Below are 23517 nucleotides of genomic sequence, written 5' to 3' on the forward strand. Positions count from 1 at the left end.
TGGACCTCTACCGCCTACGTCAAGGATGACGTATTGAGGGAGGTGCGAAGGGAGTGGCTTGCTGAGGTTGACTAAACATTCTGCTGCTGGTAGCGTTGTGCGGTGGATTTAGTCTCGTATGGTGACAATCTGTTGTGTTTCTCAATGCGGTCAAAATGTTGAGGGGTGGAGTTTGCTAATCGAGTGAAGAAGGCCAGTGGCATGTATTTCTTCCGCTTTCCGAGTAGTGATAAAATAACTTTGGAGCCTTGCAAAGGCTCACTAATGTGACAGAAACCAAGTGCTATGAGGATCTGCGGTATGAACTTGATTGTAAGCAGATTATACCAGTATACTCGTGCACTCATGTATTTTTGGGTTAACAAGCAAGCACTTAATTTGCTTTATTTTTCCTCCCAAACGCACTAGAATCTTGACCGATCAAGAGCATATGGTTGCTAGAAGTACTCTAAGAACTTCTTGTTAGCCATTTATTCCAGTGCAGCTGTTCGTGTTCAAGCTAGCTTCTGTCACGAGACGGCTCGCAAGCACACCGGCAGCTCGAGTACAGCCCCGTCCTGACCCGGAAGTGAAGAATACCGCATTTGAGTGCTGTCATAACCGAGTTGAATAGCAGTTATTGTGTCAAGCGAGTGCACTTTTGAATATTTGAATTATTTATTTGTGCTTAATTGCCTGCTCCCCTCTGCACTTTTTGCTATCCTCTCCTTGTCCCTTTCTTGTCATCGGCCACAGCATGGATGCTTAAGATATTATATAGCTGCTGCCGCAGCCAGCAACATCTTTTCCTTCCTTTTTGTATTTTTATTATTAAAGCATTACTACTATAATTGCCCCACTATTTTGCACGCACATCGCTTTCGCTTTTCACACTACATACTATGGAATGACCATACTTGAGAGAAAAGTTGCCCATCCAAGCACGGCGCTCGTAAGCTGTTGTCATTGCTCAGGAGCAGCCACACTCCATAGGGTTCAGAAATTGCTTTTGTGAATGGTCTTTAGAAAGTGAATACCCGGTGCTGAGGTCTGAAATGTCATGTTGCCAAAATGCCTGTTCCTTACGAGGCCCTATACTTTTCAGAGAGCTGGCACGATGTCAGTGCCTGAGCACTGTATGGTTGTCGTGAATTGGTAGCGTGTATCCGACTTTCCAAGGGGGAATGCTATCGCGTGCAGGTTCGAACAGGAGAACAAAGAGATCAGACAAACAAAATGAAGCCGTGTTTATAATTTTAAGAAAAAGGGGTCAATAAGAAACAAACACGAAAATAAAAAAAAAACACACACACTTAACACGTGTACAACACTACAGAATAAAAGGAAAGAGTTCACTAGGTACTGAGCATTCCAGGTGAAGCGGGGATGCCATGCAGACAGGGCAGAACGCTGGTTGATGAACTGTGACGATGGAAGTGGTGAAAGAGAGCCATGTTTTATTAGGAGCGGAGAAAACTGCAGAAAGACGCCGGTGGTCTCCAGTCAACAGGCCGAAGAACTTGGCAGCGGCAGGAAAAACATAGCCAGGTCTCGTCGACGGTGTCACGAAATGCTGGAGGCTTAAAGCAGGCTATCCAGAGCGCCTTTCGGAAGCACGGGCCCTCAGTCCATCGGCCACCACCTCCACGTTTGCAAGGAACGCAGTAGGCTTGTGTCCACCCAAGGGAGGTCACGGCAGCACGGACCCAACGTCCGACGGCTGCCACCTCCACGATTGAATGCCCTGATCTCCGCTGCGCTGTCTTGCTTTACACCTCAGTTTTATGACACGTCAGCTCTCCACTCCCCTTGCCCGGCACGCCCTTTGTCGCCGTCGCCTCGCACACACCCTTCGCACGTGCACGCGCACAACGCTGGGCTGGCACGCGCAGCGCTCCGCTGTCCGACGCACCACTGTCGACGCACCGTGTTCACAAATCCTTCGAGGATCTTTTGTGCACCTCACATATGCCCACCCCCCTTCGAAAAAGTTTCTTCCACATAGAAAAAACTGCTGTTTGTTCACACAACACGAATGTTCATGTGGTAAACGGACAAGTTAGGCACCGTGAAGTCACGGAAAGCACTTTACACCGTGACACCTGGAGGCACATAGTGATGCACCCAGAGAGAACATGGGGCCCAACATTATGCATCTGGCACAAGAGAAAATACAGAAACCTTACAAATCATTGGACACACACTATGCACAAGTCTGTACCATAAAGGTTAAAATTTGCACACTGAACAACTCATAACCAGAAAACAAAGAAAATTAAAAACCAACTCTTAGACACTCCTTGACTACATTTGCACAGGTTACCATTGCAAACACACGGGATAGCAGCACTGTACCTTGAGGATAACTCTCCGGTAATTTACAAAAGACTCATGCAATCGGCGCCTACTTTTTTGCAGCCCTTGATGTACTCTGCACGAAATGTATACTCTTGTAATGTTAAGCTCCAACGAAGTACCCTGCTATTCAAGTGCATTGCCTTTTTTAAATATCGCAAGGGTTGGTGGTCAGTCTGAATGATGAAAAACGTCCCGTACAAGAATATGTGAAATTTCTCAACAGCCCAGACTATTGCCAAACACTCGCATTCAATCACTGGATAGTGAGATTCGCAAGGTAACAACTGCAGACTCACATATGATACCGGGTGGAGGATTCCATCATGCTCATGCAGGAGAACGGTGCCTATGCTGACCTCGGAAGCATCTGTGCGAAGCGCCAACTGCGTACTGAGAATTGGAGCTTGTAATACGGGCCTGCAGGTTAATGCGTTCTTGAGCTCGTCAAAAGCGGCTTGCCGCTGTGGTGTCCAAGAGACAAGGTTGCATTCATTTTTGCGTGTCATCTCCACGAGCGGCTGGACTTTGTTGGCATATAGCCAAGGATGAAATCGCGGTAGTATCCGGCAAGACCTAAGAAGGAATGCACTTGCTTCTTCGTCTTTGGAAGTGGTACGTTGACAAGCTCTTCCACCACCGTTTCCAACAGTCAGTCCCTTCTCCAAGCTGGTGTCCAAGAAAAGAGATGTTAGTGGCTCCGACTTCACTCTTCTCCGGCTTGATCGTGAGGCCAGCCTCACGCACCATGCTAATTAGCTGGTTTAAAGTCCAAAGATGTTCTTCCCAGGTAGAGGTTGCTACGAGAACATCGTCTATGTAATCACAGACATTGTCCATGTCTTGTAATAGAAAGCGCATCAGGCGCATAAAGATAGCTCATGCTATCTTAATGCCGAAGGGCATATAGATGAACTGATAGTGACCGGATTGGGTAGAGAACGCTGTTTTCGGTATCGAAGCTTCCTCAAAGGGTACTTGCCAGTAGTCTTTAGCAAGGTCAATTTTGGAAAAGTACACCTTGGTTCCAACCTCGGTAAATATTACACCTGTCCTTGGAATGGGCTCTGCATCAAACAGAAAAACATCATTAATGCATCAAAAGTCGATGCAAGTCCGATAGGTGTTGTCTTTCTTTTTAATCGGAATGAGAGGGGAGTTGCATGGAGATTTGGAACGCTCAATGACCCCTAATTTTATCATCTCGTCTATCTCCTTTTCGACCATTTCCTTCATGACAAAAGGCAAGCGGAATCGCTGGGTATTCACAACTTCAGAAGTGTAGAGCCTGAGTTGACACTCCACTAGATTAGTCTTCCCGGGGATCTCAGAAAATATGTCTGCATATGTGTCAAGTAAGCTTTGGATCTCCTGATGCTTGTCTTCATCCAGCTTGGTGGAGATTTGCACAGCTTCAATCCCTTTACCGTGGTCCCTGCTGAGAGTAGGCAGTTGTTCTTCTGAGTCACCTTCCTCGATTATGATGAACGATGACGCCTGCACGGTCTCTTGGGACGCACGCTCTTCGTATCTTTTCAGCAAATTGATGTGGAATAGCTTGTTAGTGTGGCCCAAGTCAATCCAATAATCTATGTCGTTCTTTTTTCCACAAACAACAAATGGACCTTTCCACTGCATTAGCAGTTTGTTGTGGCTGCTCGTCAAAAGAATGAGGGCATGATCTCCAACCCTGAAATGCCGTTTCTTGCTGTTCCTGTCATAGTATTTCTTTTGAGACTGTTGGGCACGCAACAAATTTTGATGTGCCGCTCTCACAGCTTGCTCGAGACGTTGTCTTAGACCGAGAAAGTAACCATATGTCATCTTCGTGTCTTCTCCCAGCTCTTCCCTTGTCCAGAGCTCTCTGAGGACTGCGAGCGGTCCTCCCAAGTGTCCTCCAAATATCAACTCTTCTGTGGCACTTCTCTGTATGCGAACAGAAGAGGAGCAATGCAATGATCCTATGTTTTGTGCTGCTCCAGACTGAGCTTCCGCAGCATCTGCTTTAGCGTGCCATTAAATTTCTCCACCATCCCATTGCACATTTGATGGTGAGGGGTCGTGCTGAGATCTTTCACTGCCAAGAAATCATTTAGCTCTCTCATCATTTCGGAAGTTAAACAGGAGCCCTGGTCACAAAGGATTTCTCTCGGAAAACCTATTTGCGAAAACATCACGAAACCCTCTACCACGGTTGCTGAATCTATCTTTGGCAGAGCCACGGCGTTGGGATACCGCGTGGCAAAATCGACGAGTGAGAATATATCTATTCTCTTTCACCGATGTGGGTGACAGCGGACCGACAATATCGACAGCGACCCAATCAAATAAAGTGCTGATAAGAGGCATGCATCCCAAAGGAGCTTTCCCTACTTTGCCTTTCGGGCACGTCCATTGACGCGAGTCGCATGACCTGACATACCTCTTAATTTCCTCCTGCACTCCCGGCCAGTAGAATTCTTCCAGAACTCTATCTGTAGTCTTCTTAATGCCCTGATGCCCCGCCAACGGGCTATCGTGGGCAAGCGTTAACAGCTGTGATCGGCACGACTTGGGAAGTACTACCTGTCGAACCTCTCTGCCAGAGGCAAGATGATACAGGCGGTACAGCAAACCCTTTCTAACAGAATACAAAGTGCTGTGCTTGCCATGGAACACCTTTCCTACTTTCGCCTAACACGCCTTCAATGATTCGTCTCTTTGCTCTGCTTCTAACATTTCCTTGGTGAACCTCATAGGACCAATGCTTAAAGCGGTACTTTCCCTCCTTCGTCCGGAAACTTCCTTTCCAGCCAACCCCACTTTTGGGCCCTCGCCCTCACCATTTTCACTGGCGACCTCGTCATTGACTATGTCAGGACATAATTTAGCAATGCCCTTTGATTTCTCACAATTAATATCTGGATTTGATGGCTCACGGGCCTCTGGTATATTTCCAATTATGACATCGTACAATGGTGTCTCCATGCACTTTACCAGGGCCGTGCCAATGAAATAAGGGGAAGCGATATAGACTTCTGCCTCGGGAACTTCTAGACTACTGACATCAACCAGAAACACCGTAGATCTCGAACCGGTGAGAGCTGAGTCAGGAACTAGGGCTCTCCGCACCACTACTGTATTGCTCCCCGTATCCCGTAAAACACGTACGGGTAGGCCTCGGAGGTCTCCCTCTAGTAGAGGCGTATGTTGGCCGTCTGCAGACTTTTTCCGGACAAGTCCGACCACCACCACCTTATCCTCAGCTGGTTCAAGCCTATCTGCTGTTGTGGACACCGTTTCAGGAGCAACACTCTCTGGCTGAACACAGCAAGACGATTGCATCTGGTTTTCATGCTTCCTTGAGCAGGAACTTACATCATGCCCTGTTTTTCGGCAATAAACGCAAATAAGCTGTTTTGGCTTAGAGCGACAGTCGGCGGCCTTATGTCCAGGTCGATTACAAATGAGGCACCTTCCTAACTGTCTACTTGATGGAACATCCTTCTCTCTCAGGATGCCCATCTCGAATGATTCATTGAACAAAGACAAGTTTCTTTGCCGCTGGGCCTCTAGAAAGTTGTCTGCTGCCTCAGCCATTTTGTCGAGCGTCTTGCACACTCTTTCGCGAAGGAAAATCGCCAGACGATTATGACAATTCCTCATGAACTGTTCGGTCACCACGAAGTCACGTAGATCATTGTACATTGTGCACCGTTCCCGACATCTCGACCCATCGATCAAAAAGACAGAAGACGTAATGCGTATTGCTTGCCTGTCTCTTTATCAAACGGCTTACTTTGACTAAACCTTTCACGATAACCTTCTGCTGTAAACCGAAAAATGCTGCAGCAGGGCTAATTTTGCCTTATCGTAATCCATTGAATCTGTGGGAGACAATCGACCGAACACACGGAGCGGCTGCCCTGGTCAAAGACATACTGAGGGCTGTGGCCCACTTTTTCTTGGGTCAGATGTGCCCTTCTGCGATACGCTCAAAACGTTTGAGGTATGCATCTGAGTCATCCCTGCGATCGTGGAAAGGAGCGATCAATTTTTGTGGGCTAACCGCTGCTGAGGGCCCCGGTGCAGGTTCTCGATTACCCCCACCAGCTTCTACTAGCCTTAATTGAAGCTGCAGTCTACGCTCTTCAGCCTCTGCTAGCGATTTGGCATGCGCACGTTCGGCTTGTGCTTTACGCTGTTCAGCCTCTGCTTGAGCCTTGGCATGCTCGCGTTCGGCATCTGCTAGTGCCTTTTCATGCTTGCGTTGAGCCTCACGTGCGGCTGCACGTGCTGCGCGTGGTCCTTCTCTTGTTCGGCAGCCACCCACATGCGCAGCTTGGCGTCTTTTAACCTCATGCGTTCACCCAACTCGACCAAATCCCTTAGTATTCTCATTGTTTCTTTTTACGGACCCATGAAAGGGAAAAAAAAAAACCACGGCTTCGTGTTGTCGCGCGGATGCCAATTGTCGCGAATTGGTAGCATATCCCCGACTTTCCGAAGGGGAACACTATCGCATGCAGGTTCGAACAAAAGAACCAAGAGATCAGACAAAACAAGACGAAGCCGTGTTTATAATTTAAAGGAAAAGGGGCCAATAAGAAACGGACACGAAAACAAGAAAAACACACACTTGACTCGACTCGCGTACAACTCTACAGAAGAAGAGGAAAGAGTTCACCAGGTAATGAGCGTTCCAAGTGAAGCGGGGATGCCTTGCAGACAAGGCGGAATGCTGGTTGATGAACTGCGACGTGTCGCTGGCGTTGCGCCGACAGAAGCGGCGAAAGAGAGGCAGGTGGTATTAGGAGTGGAGAAAACTGCAGGAAGACGCCGGTGGTCTCCAGTCAATGGCCCGAAGAACTTGGCTGCGGCAGAAAAAAAGTAGCCAGGCCTCGTCGACGGCGTCACGAAACGCTGGAGGCTTAAAGCAGGCTATCCAAGAGTGCCTTTCGGCAGCACGGGCCCTCAGTCCATCGGCTGCCACCTCCACGCTTGCAAGGAATGCAGTAGGCTTGCGTCATTGACCCAAGGGAGGTCACGGCAGCACGGACCCAACGTTCGACGGCTGCCACCTCCACTCTTGAATACCCCGATCTCCGCTGCGCTGTCTTGCTTTACACCTCTGTTTTCTCGCACGTCAGCTCTCCGCTCCTTGTGCCCGCCACGCTCTTTGTCGCCGGCGCGACGCACCGCGTTCACAAATCCGCCGAGGATCTTTTGTGCACCTCGCCATGGTCCATGCTTGATCTAGCTTATATGCAAATCTTTCCGAAGTGCACATGTGCTGGACACTTGTGGCCGTTTTTTTCCAGTTGCCAATTGCTAATGGGTCAGGGTACTTGAGTGCCGCAAAGAATATCATCTAAATGTTGGTAGTGAACAATTTCAGGCAGCTCTGCGACGCTCCATAGAGCAGCACCAAAAAGGCCGCTTTTGCCAGCCTGGCCTGTTTTCTTTTGGTGTGCCCCCTTGCCTACGTGCTGCCCTGACATCGCATTCGGCGCTCCCGCTTCAGTCACACGTCACGACGACTGCGCGTGCATGGCTTGAGCTGCAGAACAAAGCATAGGCTCCTTCGTGCCATGCTCTGTCTTTGCCCACCACGGGACTTGGAAGTAGTAGTAGTGAAAACATCTTTTCTGCTCATGATACATGCGCTTCTCTACTGGCAGCATAACACATAGGCTCTAGGGGCAGACGGAAAGTTTCAACATAGTCCATTTATGTTTGCCTTTGTAATCTTCCTTCAGTTTGGCGCCACGTTATCCCTCCACTCTTGCGCCCCACGGCGCGCCGATAACGGAAGCTAAAAGCATGTCATTCTTAATACTTTACTACAGCTGTGCTCTGTGCTGTGCTTTCTGTGCTAGAAGAGGCATTGCTGTTGCGAGTCTTATTCGAGAACTGCTGCTGTCACTTGTTAACCAAAGATGTTGTCCAGGCAGGCAAAGGAAATGCTAAAGAAATTATGGGTACGGTCAAGGATATCGCCTTTGTCTTCTTCATAGAATATTTCATCAAACTTGAAAACATAAATCAGCTAAATGTTGGAAGACCTTCGGGTATGGGAGCTGTTATTCTATCCGAAGTGGGAATTCTTTCTCTCTCCCTTAACGGAGACGCAAAGTAACCCAGTCTAGGTAGCATACTCAACAGATTCTTAAAGTTCAATGCAGAATGGATTGGCAAGTATGTTTTCAATATAATTAATGCTTCTCTAGAATGCCAGGATTTCTGTCTGTTTTGGTATTGGAGTGAGTTGTCACCATTTATAAATGTGGTAGCAAAAGCAATGTTGAAAACTATACGCCAGTATTAATAACGACCACATGCTATTTGTAAAAGCCAAGAGCCTCATATAACAATATATATTTCACTATTTTGTGAGTTTTAATATTTTCACTACCAATCAATATGATTTTAGACAATGCCTGCCAGCAATAGACCATCTGACCTAAAACGTTCGTGAGTTCCAATGCTATAGGCAAAAGAAGCTAGATTGGTTAGATATGTCAAAAGTGTTCCACCCGGTTGCTCATTCTCAGCTGCTCACAAAACTTTCCTTACCGTGTTAACAAGAAAATACCTATGTGGATGTTATCTCACCTGGCAGACACAATGCACTTTGTTGAAAGGTGTGCACGGCGCAAAATATGAAATGTTTTGCAGTAACTTCTGACGTGCTGGGATCAGTGCTCGGTCCTGTGTTATTAAGTTCTTTTAATGACATTGCAGACGGTCTTCACACCAGCCTTACATTCTGTCTATTTGCTTATGACTGCCTGATTTATTTAAAAGCTTTAAAGGAGTATAGACACCTAATTTTAGTGGCATGTTTTTTTCTGTACAATGATGCGGAGGACACTACTATGCATGAATCACCGTGTGATCTTCACCTACAACCGCTGAATAATTTGTAATCAAATATTTCTGTCAGGCTGTTTTGGTTTGTACAGCCAAATGGTTACTGTATGTGAACGTGTGTTTATAGGTCCCGTGAGGCATGAAAAAACTGCAAACGCTGCTCCTACATTCGTTGTCATTCCGTCTCTTGAGACAGACTGCTTTTAGCATTGTTGTGTTTTAAAACAATGAATAGGGATTATATTCGAGCTTTTTCATTATAAGCACATGTTGACGTCACAGTCATCGCTCAGCTGTTGAAACTGAAACAGCACGAGAAAGAAATGCAGTTAAAATTATTTAGCGGTCGTAGAATACCAAGTGGCAATCCATGTATAATATTGCTTTACATGTCATTAACAAAGAAGAAAACACGAACCCAAAAGTAATCTGTCTATACTCTTCTAAGTTGTGAAGATCAGGTCTTGTTGATTACGGGTTTTAATGCTATCCATAGATGGCGTTCCAAACGGAAAATGAAAAGAAATCATGCTAAAATGTTTTCAAGAATAATGACGAGCACTTAAACTATTTTACCTTCGATTACGAGTAGGACAGGAAACCTAGCTATAGCATGTTTTGGTCATTTCAAATATTCAGGGGTCACCATATGTCCTGGAAGTGGTAAAAGAATACATCTGCCTAGGGCAGGTACCACTGATAACTCGAAGAAAAACAATGGGGTGAAGCGCATATGGCAGGTTCTCTCAGATAATGAATGGCAGTTTACCAATATCCCTCAAGAGTAAAGTATACAACAGGTGTATCTTACTGGTACTCACCTATGGGGCAGAAATGTGGAGGCCACCAAAATGGAGGAGGAGGAAAGGCAGGGAGGTTAGCCGGAAGAATAACCTGTTTGCTACCCTGCACGGGGGGAAAGCGGTGAGGGGATAAAAAGATGGAGAAATGAGAGTGGGAGGAAATTTAAGTCACTATACCAAGTCACAGCGTTAGCCAGAAGTCCTCAAGAAGCAGAGCAGTGCCTTGGAGGCATTCACCGCCGACATTCGTCGTGGCCATTGGCCGAGAATCTTCATTTCCGTCAATGGGCGCGGATTTAGGCGCTCCAGCGAATGGCAGAGAGACTACTTTCGGCACTGTAGGCAGGGCATTCGCATAGAATGTGGGCTGTAGTCTCGTCACGTCCGCAGATGGCACATGCAGGGCTGTCAGCCATAGCGATTAAGAAAGAGTAATGCTTGGTGAAAGCTACACCAAGCCACAGGCGACACAGTAAAGTTGCTTCACATCGTGGTAGGCCATATGGAAGCTGGAGCTTAAGATCCAAGAGCTCCACCGCACCGTTATCAATAAAGGGCATGATATTGTTTACCAATGGCTTCCAGGACACGGCGGCATCACAGGCAACCATCATGCCGACGAGGCCACGCGAACTGCTCACAATGAGGGCAATTGTGTGTCCATCCCCATCTTGAGAGGCGACGCAGCGGGTAGTCTTAGAGCACTGGCATGGTACATCATGCTTCCTGCGTGGAATTCAGGCCAATTTTCGAATTCGCTACCAAAAAATTGGCTATGGTTTAGCTCTGGTTAAACCTGGAGTGGCGCGAGAGCTACATCTGGCTGGGCGTTCCATCTTGATCTTTGTCCCTGGATGTGAATTCACTCTCTCCCCCTCTCCATTCCGCCTCCCCCCCCCCCCCCCCTCGACACGGCTTATGCGCACAGATGTTGCAGCTCGGTTCAGGGGTGCCACGCTGAAGGCTCAAAGAGCTGGCGTAGTGTAGCTCTTGCTACAAAAAGGTTCAGCTTAAGTTAAGGACAACATAGCGAGCTATGGAAAGAAAATTGATAGGAAGCGGGCAGAGTGGGTGAGGAAACAAACGCTGGTTAATGACATCCTAGTCGAAGTCAAGAGGAGGAAATGGGCTTAGGCAGGGCATGTAATGTGAAGGCAAGATAACCGCTGGTCCTTAAGGGTAACGGAGTGGATTCTAAGAGAAGGCAAAGTGCAGCAGGGGGCGTCAGAATGTTATGTGGGTTGATGAGATTAAGAAATTTGTGGGGATGCGGTGGGCACAGCTGGCAAAGGACAGGGTTAATCGGAGGGACATGGGAGAGGCTTTTGCCCTGCAATGGGCGCAGTCAGGCTGATGATGATGATGCAACTAAATGATATTTGCGCATTAGGTGATAAATCTTTGGTATTTCAGGCGTTAGATTAACCGTATTGTGCCCTACGCCACAGTACGGAAGCGTAGTATGGGACCCGTGCAGGAAAATGGAGGAAAAATCAGATAAATAAAATGAAAAAAAAAAACACAGCTGCACAGCAACGTTAATACTATCAAATGCATAATACAGACAAGTTTTGCAGCATAAATAAAACGCACACAGAAGACAAGGAACAAACAAGACGGGACTGTGCTGTCTTCTTTTTGTGTGCGTTTTATGCATGCTGTGGAACTTGTCTGCATTATGAATAGCAACCAATTAGCCCAAACCACCGTGTTACTATCAAATGCAAATCGACAGATTCGGTTCTAGGTCTTCTTAAATTAATTGAACTTGCCATAGCTTTTACAACGCTGAACATTTCTTTATTTCAAGAATAATTGTCACTTTATATACTGCGACACAGAGCAGTTCTTTAAAAAAAGAGCAATGCATCCTCTACAAGGCAAAAAATTACTATATTTTCCAGGCTGGCCTATAGGTGGAGGCTAAGAAATTTCACTCGACCCTGTTTCATTGATATGATTCGTCACTTCGGGGGAGGGGTGTTGTTTTACATAATTTACTTATTAAGAGAAACGAGTAAGAAGAAAGGGCGGTGAACGTAGCCCAATATCCTGATGCCCACATTTAATGCATTCTGTTCTACCAGCACGCAGTCTGCTTCATCTAATGAACATGTCTGTGATTCATGGTAAACAGAGGGCAGGTAGACGAGTTTCTTGACCATACAAAGTGAACAAGGGAGGTGGGAGCTTGGAAATGCTTCAACAAGAAGACTTTTCTTTGTGTGGGCCCAGACGAAGACAAGTCCTCTTGTTGAAGTGTTTGCAAGCACCCTGAAGCTCCCCCCTCCCTAGCTCACTTTGTGACGTCTCTATGGTGATTTGTCTGCAGTGCAGATGCCTAAATTGATTCCCATACTCGTTATAGCACCAAAGAAAAATTACTTCACAATACGTAGGCCATTGGTTTTATTAGTCTCATTGTTTCACGTTCAGAGGGTTCAAACATTTACTAAGGGCTTTGTACATCACAGTCCTTTCTTATTGCTTGCTTATTCTATGTCGAGGTGCGTCGTATCGACTCTCACGGGGTCCTGGAGGCGTTCCTACACCTGGCCGACACGCCTGACCAGACTTCGTGTCCGAAAGCAAAGGATATCACCCATGTCATGCTGCTGACCTCACTGGATACCTGCCATGCTAAATTGGGAGATGCCCCAGACGCATCTGACGTTGCCATTGCTGCATCTACATTTCCTCATGTCGAAAGCTTTATGGTATGTACCACTTCGTTTTAAAAAGTTTGCTATCGATTAAGTGTGCAGACGGGGCCTATGGAGCCCTTGCAGTTGTTCCAAGAGGGAAGCTCTAATTGAGTGAATTTCAAAATGCATGAAGCAGGAGCACTGAAACAGATCACAGGGAAAGGCACACATTTCTTACATTAGGGGCCTTTTTTGTGTGTTGCCAGTAAAGACGAAATGCAGCAATCACTTGAGTTGCACATGCTCATGTCCTATCGGTTTTCTTTTGCCTCTGATGGTTTTGTGCATTTTATACCTTGTGAACCTATTCGAACTGTGGCACCCTTGGCTTCTTGTGCCTTGTCTTTTGCAAGAGGAGTTAGTGCAAAAAGACGAGGGCAGACACGAATGAACTGAGAGGACAGGCACCTGTGTTCAGCACCTGTTCTGGCGGTTTCTGTAGGAGTACGCTGAATGCATCCTCACATAGACGGATGGGTCGGTGTCACTCTGTAGTTCGACAGGTGCCGTAGCATTCTGGCAAGACACACGGTTAAAGCTGCAAACTTCACACACGCCAACCTATACACGGTCAGAACTACTGCGCTTCGAGCAGCTGTTCATTACACGAGTTATTAAATGCCACAATGATGAGATGTATTTTGAAGCTCCAAAGATTTATCTATGAACTTTATTCATTGAATGTTATTTTACTTCAGATATTGGTGTTTTTGCATATTTTGTGTGATGTTTTCAATTCTTGCTGCATTTAGAATTCTTGCAAATTGTTATTACAGTGTATTTCGTGTATGCCCCCTCCCCCCCCTTTCTGCAGTACCCCTTTTTTGTGGGCCATTATGAGTATTTGAGTAAATAAGCATATATGCTCTGAGGGTACAATTGTGTGTTACCGAGGGCAGGGACAAAACAAATCCACAGGATACAAAATAGAGCAAAATTGCAAAGTACAGAGTACAAAATGATAAAAAATATTTATTTATTTATTAGTACCTCCAAAGCCCTTTGCGGGCATTACATGAGGAGGGGGCTAACACACTGTTTAATGAGTTCTGTGATGAATGACTGGAAAGGCTCAGGGGCAGGCTTTCACAGGCAAGCGGTTCTAGTCAATTGCATTCTGGGTGAGGAATGATTTCAGATGCTGAGAACTGGATGCTTGACGTGGTTGTATGGCTTTGGGATGGCTGATGTGAAGTGAAAGGCTGTGTGCAGGGTTGATAACGGAATGAATCAGATTGGAACGATAGAGGTTGTGGAAAAGGCAACATCTCTTTAGTTTCCAAACTGATTCCAAACAGGGAGGTCAGCTCTTGTTTTCAATGCTGTTACGCTTGTACGACAGGGGTCATCATAATAAACAAATCTTAACACGTGGGTTTGTTTGAACTCGAGGGATTTAACAAGGTAAGTTGAAGGCCCCGGATAGAGAATGAATAGTCCAGTTTGGGGTAGACTATAGAGTTACATAGGCAGACAGTGTTACAAAAGGAGCCAGTTGCAGGTTACGTTTCAGGTAATCAAAACATGGTTAACTTCATTGGTTCAGTTAATAACATGGGTGGTTCATGAGAGATTGTGTTAGGCTGATTCCTAGATATTTATATATGGATGCGTGTAACATATATTACTACACTGCATATGCTCTAGTTTGGTGCAGGATATAACTGATGATGATGAAACGATTTATATGTAGATGCATGTAACATGTAGATGCGTGCCACAAGACTGGGGAAGAGGGGGAAGCAGAGCGCCCTTGGCGAACTTGACAGAGCGCCAATATATTGTGTGCTGTAAGCTATAGGGCTTAAACATTCACACACTCGTCACCGTCCTTTGTATTTTTTTAATTTCGTGTAAAAAAAACGCGCATCGGACCTTCAGGGCTGGTGTTCAGCATTTCCACGTTATCTCGCCGCGATTGCCCAGCGCTGGCGGATGCTAACACTAGCGGCACTAACGCATCTGACCGCATTCATTTGTTGATGACGGAAGGACGGACAGAGGTATGTTATGCAATTCCGACCCTTCCGAAAAAAATGTCTTGAAACTATTTTTCGCGTTATGAACCCTCCCTCCAAGCTGATGTCAATATTTCTACAAAAAAAAGAGCATTCATTACGCGAGTATATACGGTAACTTGACAGAGATCAGACATCCATCATGCTCTTGAAACCGGTCACAGCATCACTATGATGGCACGATTGTCGGCGATCGTACAAGGCAGCACTTGTGTATTCGCACGCTCGCCCGGCGAAACATTCTCGGCTGTGCCAGTCAACTTCAAACTACTTAACGGAAATCGTTTATTAGGAACGGGAGACAAGGTACAAGGCAGTTCAGAAAAATTGCTGATGGCCTAGCTCTGTTAGGCCAGGATATACGTAGCGAAAGTGCGGAGATTCATGTATCAGAAGAGTGCATTCACTAGATGCGCCTTTATTGATGGTTGTAACTTGAGCCGTCGTGGCGGAGTGGTAGCGTCTCCGCCTCAAACACCAAAGGCCCTGGTTCTGAACCTCGGCGCAGGATTTCTTTTTTTATTCAGAGAGTGAGTAGGCAGGCGGTTTCAGTGGCTCTCATAGATGCCGCCACCGAATACGTTGGTTAGCGGTTAAGCACAGGCTCTGTTAAGGCGTGTTTATGCTCCGGCGTAACGCGCGCGCACGCACTGCACGGCGACGTCACATCGGCCAAAACGAGACCCTCTGTACTCCCACTGCGCTTGACCGCCGACGCGTTTGACGGCTTCGGCGCACTGTGACCGCACTGGCGGGGAGACTTGGAGCATGTCTCTATTTCGCGCCAAGTGCGCCAGCTGCCGCCGGCCCAGCCAGACTGATTCGGCTCCGCGGCGAGGTGCGCGTTGTGACATAATTCAATAGCTTCGGCAGTTGGGCAGAGCTGTTCTTGCTGCGCATGCGACGCGTGGTTCGTGTGATAGAGTGGCCTGTGGCGAGGTGGCGATGAAGCGCCTAGCTTCGGCAGTTGGGTGGAGCTGTTCTTTTCGAGCTCGACAAATTTAATCCATTCACAGTACATATCTAAAGGTACATGCAAGTGGGCGAGAGAGCCCGATCCAGTGGACCCGTTGGATCTAGCGGAAGCCGTTGAACTGTCTTGCGCCAGCTTTAGTTTCAAGCCACCAACTTTAAACACGACCACCCTTGAGCACCCATCCGTTTTTTGTGGTAAAAAAATAAATAACTTGGCTCTTGCAACCGTGGGAGACCTCGATGCCGCCTGCTGCGCCGTGCAACCGCGCCGTTCAAGGAATCGCAATCCATTGGCCCCAAAGCCACGGCCAGCCTCCGATGGGTGCAAGGCACCGACCTTGTCCTGGCCCCTCGCGACTCCCCGCACTGGGGTTACGATATTTAGTTTGCAAAGGCTGCTCACTGAGGAAAGGGGAAATGACCTGCCGGCGCCTAACCTAACCGTGCTCCCTCAAAAGCATGGCATGCTCTGTGAGGCTGAGGTCGCTGAAATGCAGGCCGGAGTTCTTGCGAGAACTACATTGTCGTGTTCGGGAACAGGATCCAGCTTAACGCTGGCAAGATGCCGGTGCAAACGTAAACGAAGCAACGGTAGCGATCCCCGATAGATGCCTTCAATGTACGGTGACGGTAGCTTTCATTTCGGCAGCTGCTAGATCGCACCGCTAGCCGCCAGAAATCACGGAGTCTCCGTTTACGTCACGTTTCACGTCACTCCGTCCTGTGACGTCATAAGAGTTCTCGAGTTTGAATCGGAGCGGCGGGAAAAACTTTTTCAACTTCGAATCCAAATTTCTTTGAAATAAATGCATCTTTCGCTCTCGGACAAGCGACAACAAAGCCATGAAATGCTGAACTATCAGATTTTGCTAACAAAAAAATTTGATAGAGTTCTCCTCAATGTTCCTTTAAGGGTAACGGAGTGGATTGAAAAGGCACACATAGCAGGGGGCAGCAGAAAGTTAGGTGGGCGGTTGAGATTAAGAAGTTTGCGGGCATGCGATGGGCATAGCAGGCATAGGACAGGGTTAATTGAAGAAACATTGGAGAGGCCTTTGCCCTACAGTGGGCATAGTCAGGCTGATTATGATGATGAAGTGACACGTAGTCGTCAGACATACAATGTAGCCTTAAGTGGGCATATCTAGAGTAACTGTTGCCATCGGCCAGATTGTTCACTGAAAGTGATAACACGAATAGCGATTTGTAGAAAGCTCGGCAGCAAGTTTGTTTTGTATCTTTCCTTGGTCAGATGTTTCTTGTGGTTGTCATATGTTCCAGAACCATGGTGACCAATACAGACAGAACACCTCCACGTGCAATTCGGTCGTGTTGTATCGCATTGTTAATCGATGACTGTTGCATGGGCACTGAAGACAGCACTTGTGTGAGAAAGGTGGTGATGGCTTCTACGATTTTCTAGAAGGATTTGGAACTTGCTACTAGCGAGAGTTTCCTCAAAAATGAGCAAGGCGTGTATAGAATGCTCGGAGAAAAGGCAGCGACGCCAGAAGAAAAAAGGCGGCTTATGTCTTTTGCTAGTGCAGTCCCGCTCTTAAAGGGCCTGCGAAACACCGCTTGAACGAATGCCGATTACACTTCAGATGGATTCTTTATGTCACACAGATGCTGAATCAAAAAAATTATGAGAATCGATGTACAGGAACAGGAGTTATTCAATGAAGAAATTTTAAAATACAAGCAAACAAAATGCCACCCTCAACTCGATTTTCCCGCAGCTTCCCATTCCCATTTCACTCTCCCAATGACGACACATAGAGCGACCAATCAAAACAGCCTATCTGAGCACGTGGCGGAAGTTTGCACTCCATGCTTGCCTGTTCTCTGTAACTCGTTCATGGCAAGGCTGGCAGCGCCGTTTGCATGGTTACAACCATGTGAATGCCCAGCTGACCAAGCGATGCTTCACTGTCACGTCGACGTCGCAGAAGGGAACACTGATCAGTGACGTTCCCTTACTTATGGATCCGAACTCGAGCGCAAGATACTGCGACGGTGTGACAGCCTGCGCAAAATATCAGACACATTTAGCATAGCACGTACCGCTACTGCTTACCGCCAACCATCGCTCGTCGCTCCTAGCGCGCTGGTTGGTCACTGCGAGCAAGGACCTCGCGCTGTTGACGGGAACGTGGCGCCATCTGGCGCCGCCGCCCGGTGATCCTCCACAAGCTGACTATTCGCACTGCCTGCTAAATGTGAAACGAACGGATCCTTCCTTAAAACCGAAACGAACGCTTATAGAGTGCGATGGCTCGATCGTCCGCAAAGCCACTCTCGGATACATAGAGAGTAGCCATAAGTGATGAGTGCTAGGTCGTAGGATGTTGGCAGAGAGGCGCAAAGTCCTTCGATGCCAAAAGTAGCCAGAGCTCCTAGTGGTGTAGTTTTGTTTTAATTTATTTACAGTGCTTTTGTGTAGGGCAAACAAGTTGGTTTTGTTAATGTAATATAAAACACAAAAACTTGACAAAACTTATCTCTAGTTATTAACACAATTTGCAGTATATTTACTCATTGTCCAAGCATCAAGCTCGCACTAAGTGATGTCATATCCGCTGCTAATTTGTTTTTGCGAGGTAATTTTAAAATATTAAAAACTGCAGTATACGCAGTACGACCGATGCTAATAACATCACTATAACTCATTCTATGCAACCAACAGGCAAAACAATGCACTGAAAATGTGTTTCGGGGCCCTTTAAGGGCGTTAACTCTTACTCATCACATTTCGAGATTTTTGCGGGGTCTGCTACGGATGGACGGATGGAGCGGGCGAGCGGGCGGGCGGGAGGGCGGGCGAACGGACGGACGGACCGACGGACTAGTAAATTACCTTGTTTTGTCAACAAGCTATGTGTCGAATGCAGCAGATAAAAGGCTACAAATAGACCGGGGCCGCTACGGTTAATTCGAACTGGTAGCCACTGGCTGACACAGCTCCTCGTAGATTTCATTTCATTTTCATTTTGACAACCCTTGCCCTTAAATAAACATATTTTGGAGCATAAATAGCGTCATATATTCCAATCCAGCACCAAAGCTCACTGCTCACGCAAATGCATTCCAGTACTTGTTTCTGGCGCATAACTGACCGATAAATATATTTCATTTGCCATTAGGACCAGATGAATTTAATTTTCAGAATATGCCCGCCACAAACGTGTAGTTGTGTCTAGCTCGCAACGAGTCAATATGTGACTGCTTTGGGTTCTGCCCATGGAGGGGCGCTATAACCGCTCATTCTTGCGCCTATTCGATAATTCTAACTTCGCTTAATTCGAACAGTTTTCCGGCTTCCTTCGTGTTCGAATTAACAAGCTTTTACTGTATGTGGCTAATCCAATGCTAGACATTGTGCGAGGCACACACCTGAGACTCATGGTGTGAGGCTATAATTCACGTCAGTGTTCGATCACCCGGTTGGCTGATTAAAGCTGGCATATTCAACATGGTGTTAGAAGTATTAAGCTTTCACCACTGCTTCTACCTGGGGCCCACTCCAGACCACCTAGAAACCAGATCTACAGCAGCACACACTTTTGAGTGTCAATAAGAGCATAAAGTGCAGCTTAGACTGTGGCATGGCATCTTTCGTCATTCAACCGCTCGAGGCTTTCTGCTTCACTTTCCCTTCATGTCACGGCAGAAACAAGCAGAGATTCATCCAGACAAGCTAACAGCAAACTTTCAACAGGTAGACAGCGACTGCACCAACCTCCCAAGCCTGCACATCCACATGACAGTCGCGTGTATAATGAAACGAGACCAGCTATGTGTGCGGCTGACAGCTCAGTTCTTCAGAAATAGTGGCACTGGTACAGAAAAGAACGACATCTACGATCACTCTGCACAGCGCGAACTGAAGTATGCAAGGCGTGCCAAAAGAGGGGCCACTGTGATCCATCTGTAGGTCACGACAGGTCGACAGCGAACAAGCACTCCTTGAAACTGTTTCGTTTTTTGATACGCTGACTTGACGCCTGTGTAAATGCCCAACCTGTCAAGTCCAAAATCGACACGAGTACCAACATATCTGCCCTACCATTTGCAACTTTCAACAAGCTCAGTCATCAGCTTCCGCTGACATAATCCTACTCAGCTTTATGGTCATGACTAGATGCTACTCACTCCAAGAGTAGTAACCCATCTTCAACCCACATTCTGTGGACGCAAAATGGTTCAAGATGTCAATGTACGGGAAGGCTTCTATACTCCCTTACTCTGCAAACTTGCAGAGCGAGTGGCAGTTCATTGTTACCGCCTAGAGAAAGTGACAGTTGTCAACCGCTGTAAATTGATTTTCGCCCCCCATGCTATATTTTGGCGATGGTTTCTGATTGCACACCTCAGTTCTGCTTTTTGGACTTCTATTTGCTTGCGAATATGGATTCACGCATGTTGCCTCGAGCCCCCATTACCGCCAGAGCAACGAACTCACTGAAGCTGCTGTCAAGATCATAAAAAAACATTGAAAAAGACCAGAGATCCACACCTCTGACCCTCTTGTGGAACAGATCAGCTGCACTGAAAAATGGACCGAAGCCTTCAGAATTGCTGATGTGAAGGCTGCTCGGAACCATGCTTCCTGGCACTGTCTCAAGATTGTCCTTTGTTTTCCTAACGTTACGCAGTTACAACTTGAAGATGGCGTGAGCAGAAGCTTCAAGACTACATGGCAAGACCTCAAGGATGGGGACGAGGTGTAGATCACAGACCTGCTGGATAACGGAAATGTGTGGTCACCTGCATTAAAGCTCACGTACTCAACAGTGGGTGCAGATAGAATAAAATTCAATCATGTCCCAGCTATGGTGTGTCTGTGGAGCTTTTTCAGCTCTTAAGTTTTTCCTCGACAATGGCCAGCATTTTTGCCCTTTAAAAAAGTTACCTGCACCACATCTTTTTTATTGTGAGAACAGAAGCAAGTTTTATCCGTGGTGCTTGCTAGCATGTAGCTGGGAAAGAAAGCGCTATATGGTTTCAATGAATGAGATAATTTTCCTTGCCAGTATCACCGTGTAAGCTTTGCTGAAGTAGCACAATGCATGCAGAGAAATCCAGGCATGCACTGCCTAGAATTAACGTGTACATCCTCAGGAATTTCAAATTTGCTAAAACTCTGGGTACACATCACACACTGGCACAGCAAAGAAAGTTGAGAAGCCGCGGTTACCTATGAGGAAATCTAATTTTGGGCAGTGACAAAAAATGATTGTGTGCAATGCAGTTAAGGCATCAAAAGAATACCTAGATGCAGCATCCTACAGAAAATGTGCATAAACTTTAAACTTTCTTTTACGACAGCACAATGTCAATTGTAAGGAAGACAACGAGCATATGCGCGAGCCGCATGGTCATCGCCTGGTGCACGCTCCTGGCTGGACTAGCTGACCTCGGACTGCTGTTGGCCCTGCTCCCGTTAAGAAGCTTCTCTGAATAAACCCCACCTTACATTTGGTGCAGGTGCCGGGTAATATCCTCTCGCCCTGGAACTCTGCAACCGAATGCTACCTCCTATCGCGATGCCTAACCACCAAGCCGTACAAGTGAGCCCGGCCGCCGTCGTCTGTGCTGGTTCTCTCCGCCAGCGAGACCCCGCTATCTTCAGTGGCACGGACGACCATGATGTTGAGGATTGGCTCGCATCGTATGAGCGGGTGAGCGCATACAACAAGTGGGACGCGGAAACCAAACTGAACAATGTGATTTTCTATCTGACGGGCATGGCGAATCTGTTGTATCGGAACCACGAGACGGACATTACATCATGGTCTGTTTTCAAAGCAAGCTTCTGAGAGGTATTCGGCCGCCCGGCAGTCAGAAAACTCCGTGCCGAACAGCGCTTGTGTGCGCGGTCCCAGCAGGTTGGCGAGAACTTCACGAGTTACATCGAGGATGTCGTTGATCTGTGCAAGAGGGTGAACGCTCAGATGCCCGAAGCCGATAAGATCAGGCATATTCTCAAGGGCTTTGATAACGACGCCTTTTAGATGTTGTTGGCGCGAGACCTACGCACCATCGCGGAAGTCGTCGCCCTGTGTCAGAGCTTCGACAAACTACGCAAGCAGAGGGCTCTGACACGCGAACACACCACGAACATCGACTAGCTTGCTGGCCTGAACGATGCAAGAGACTACTCATCGCTCCTACCACACATCAAGAGTTTCATCCATGAAGAAGTTGCTCGCCATCTCTCGCTTATTTCACGCCATCAAGAGCCATCACCACACATGAATCTGAATTTGCGGCACATCATTCAAGAACAGGTTGCTGAGGCTCTCCCGCAAGCCCCTCAGCCCACACCTCTTGTGGCCCCGCTGACATATGCGGATGTTGCGCGACCTCGTCCACCTACCTATGCTCCGCCTCCTGGTCCCGTTCGAGAGCCCGCTGCTTTTATTCCGCCGCCTGCTCATCTGCGAACCTCCTGGGGCACGCCTGATAATAATCGACGCCTGCTGAACTGGGAAACCTCTGGCGCACACCTGACAACCGGCCGATCTGCTACTTCTGCGGCTTGCCAGGTCATGTGGCGTGGCTTTGCCGTCGATGCATGAACGTCTCACGAACACCTCCTGAAGTTTCCGGTTACTGGTCTCATCGTCAGTACTCACCTCCTGCTGAGCCGCCCCTAAGCCGCTCTCTGTCTCCTGGGCGCACCTCCTACTCTGGACGCCGTTCGCCTGCTCTACGTCGGCGCTCCATCTCTCCGATGCGACGGTGTCCCTCGACCACTCACGAGGAAAACTAGGTGCCGCAGTGCCTGAGGCGAGAACTGCGCAGTCGTCGAAATTTGAAAGGCCTTGTTTGCCGCTAATTTTATTGAAGGTTTTGCAGAGGGCGTATCTGTGATGATGCTTGTCGACACCGGTGCTGCGGTTTCTTTCAAGGATGCAGCGCTTTGCCACTCTTTGAGGACAGTGAAGACTCCCCTTTCTGGCCTGTCATTACGAACTGCAAGTGCGCACCTGATCCAGCCGTTAGCAGCGTGTACTGCTCGAGTAGTCAGAGAAGACATTCTATATTTGATTTAGTTCATTGTTCTGCCGTCATGTTCCCATTCGATCTTCTTGGGCTGGGACTTCCTATCGCTTCATGACGCGGTCATCGACTGTGCTTGGGCTCAAGTAGCACTCTCTACGTTGCCGAATCCCGTGCCACAGACTGAAATTTGCGGTGACCCTGTTCCTGCCAAAGCTTTTGTCGCCGACAGTACCGATATTCCTGCGTGCTCTTCCATGATTGTGCCTCTCTCCTGTGCTTGTGTTCGTGATGCCTGTGTCCTTTTCACGCCGTCTCCTACTTTTCTGCATCGCCATTGCCTGCCGCTGCCTTATGCCCTGCTCACTTTCTCCGCCGGCCTCACTGCACTGTGGGTCTTCAACCTGTTTTCAAGCCCCTTCACTTTGCGCCGTGGAGAACGCGTCGGCACCGTGCAGCTCTTTGATTCTGTTTTCAACCATCCCGACGCTGCCGCAGAATCATTGCCGGTCATCATAGACGCCCTCAGCTCACCTACTCCTGCGCCCGCCCCATTGTTGACCGACCTATTCCTTCGCTTTATCAACGCCACTCTACCTCCAACTCAGCGAACCCAGCTTCTTGCACTTCTCGAGGAGTTTCGCTCCTCCTTCAATTGCCACCAACGTGTTTTGGGGCGCACGTCGACTGTCGAGCATCGCATTGACACCGGCGCCCATGCCCCTCTGCGACAGTGCCCATATCGTGTTTCCGCCACTGAACGACGAGTTATTGAAGAACAGGTACACACCATGCTTCAGAGCGGCGTTATTCAGCCTTCCACCA

The 23517-nt window shown here is 47.6% G+C and overlaps 1 protein-coding gene across 1 annotated transcript in view; it reads left to right on the forward strand.

Moving 5' to 3' along the window:
• LOC144099534 (uncharacterized) overlaps window positions 1-23517 on the forward strand; it is a 102833-nt gene that overhangs the window by 39683 nt on the left and 39633 nt on the right. The window contains exon 3 of the mRNA XM_077632911.1: window positions 12497-12706. Coding sequence (XP_077489037.1) covers window positions 12497-12706 — 210 coding nt within the window. The remainder of the gene's footprint in view (window positions 1-12496; window positions 12707-23517) is intronic.

This window comes from Amblyomma americanum, chromosome 7, assembly GCF_052857255.1.
Source record: "Amblyomma americanum isolate KBUSLIRL-KWMA chromosome 7, ASM5285725v1, whole genome shotgun sequence".
Classification (NCBI taxonomy): domain Eukaryota; kingdom Metazoa; phylum Arthropoda; class Arachnida; order Ixodida; family Ixodidae; genus Amblyomma; species Amblyomma americanum.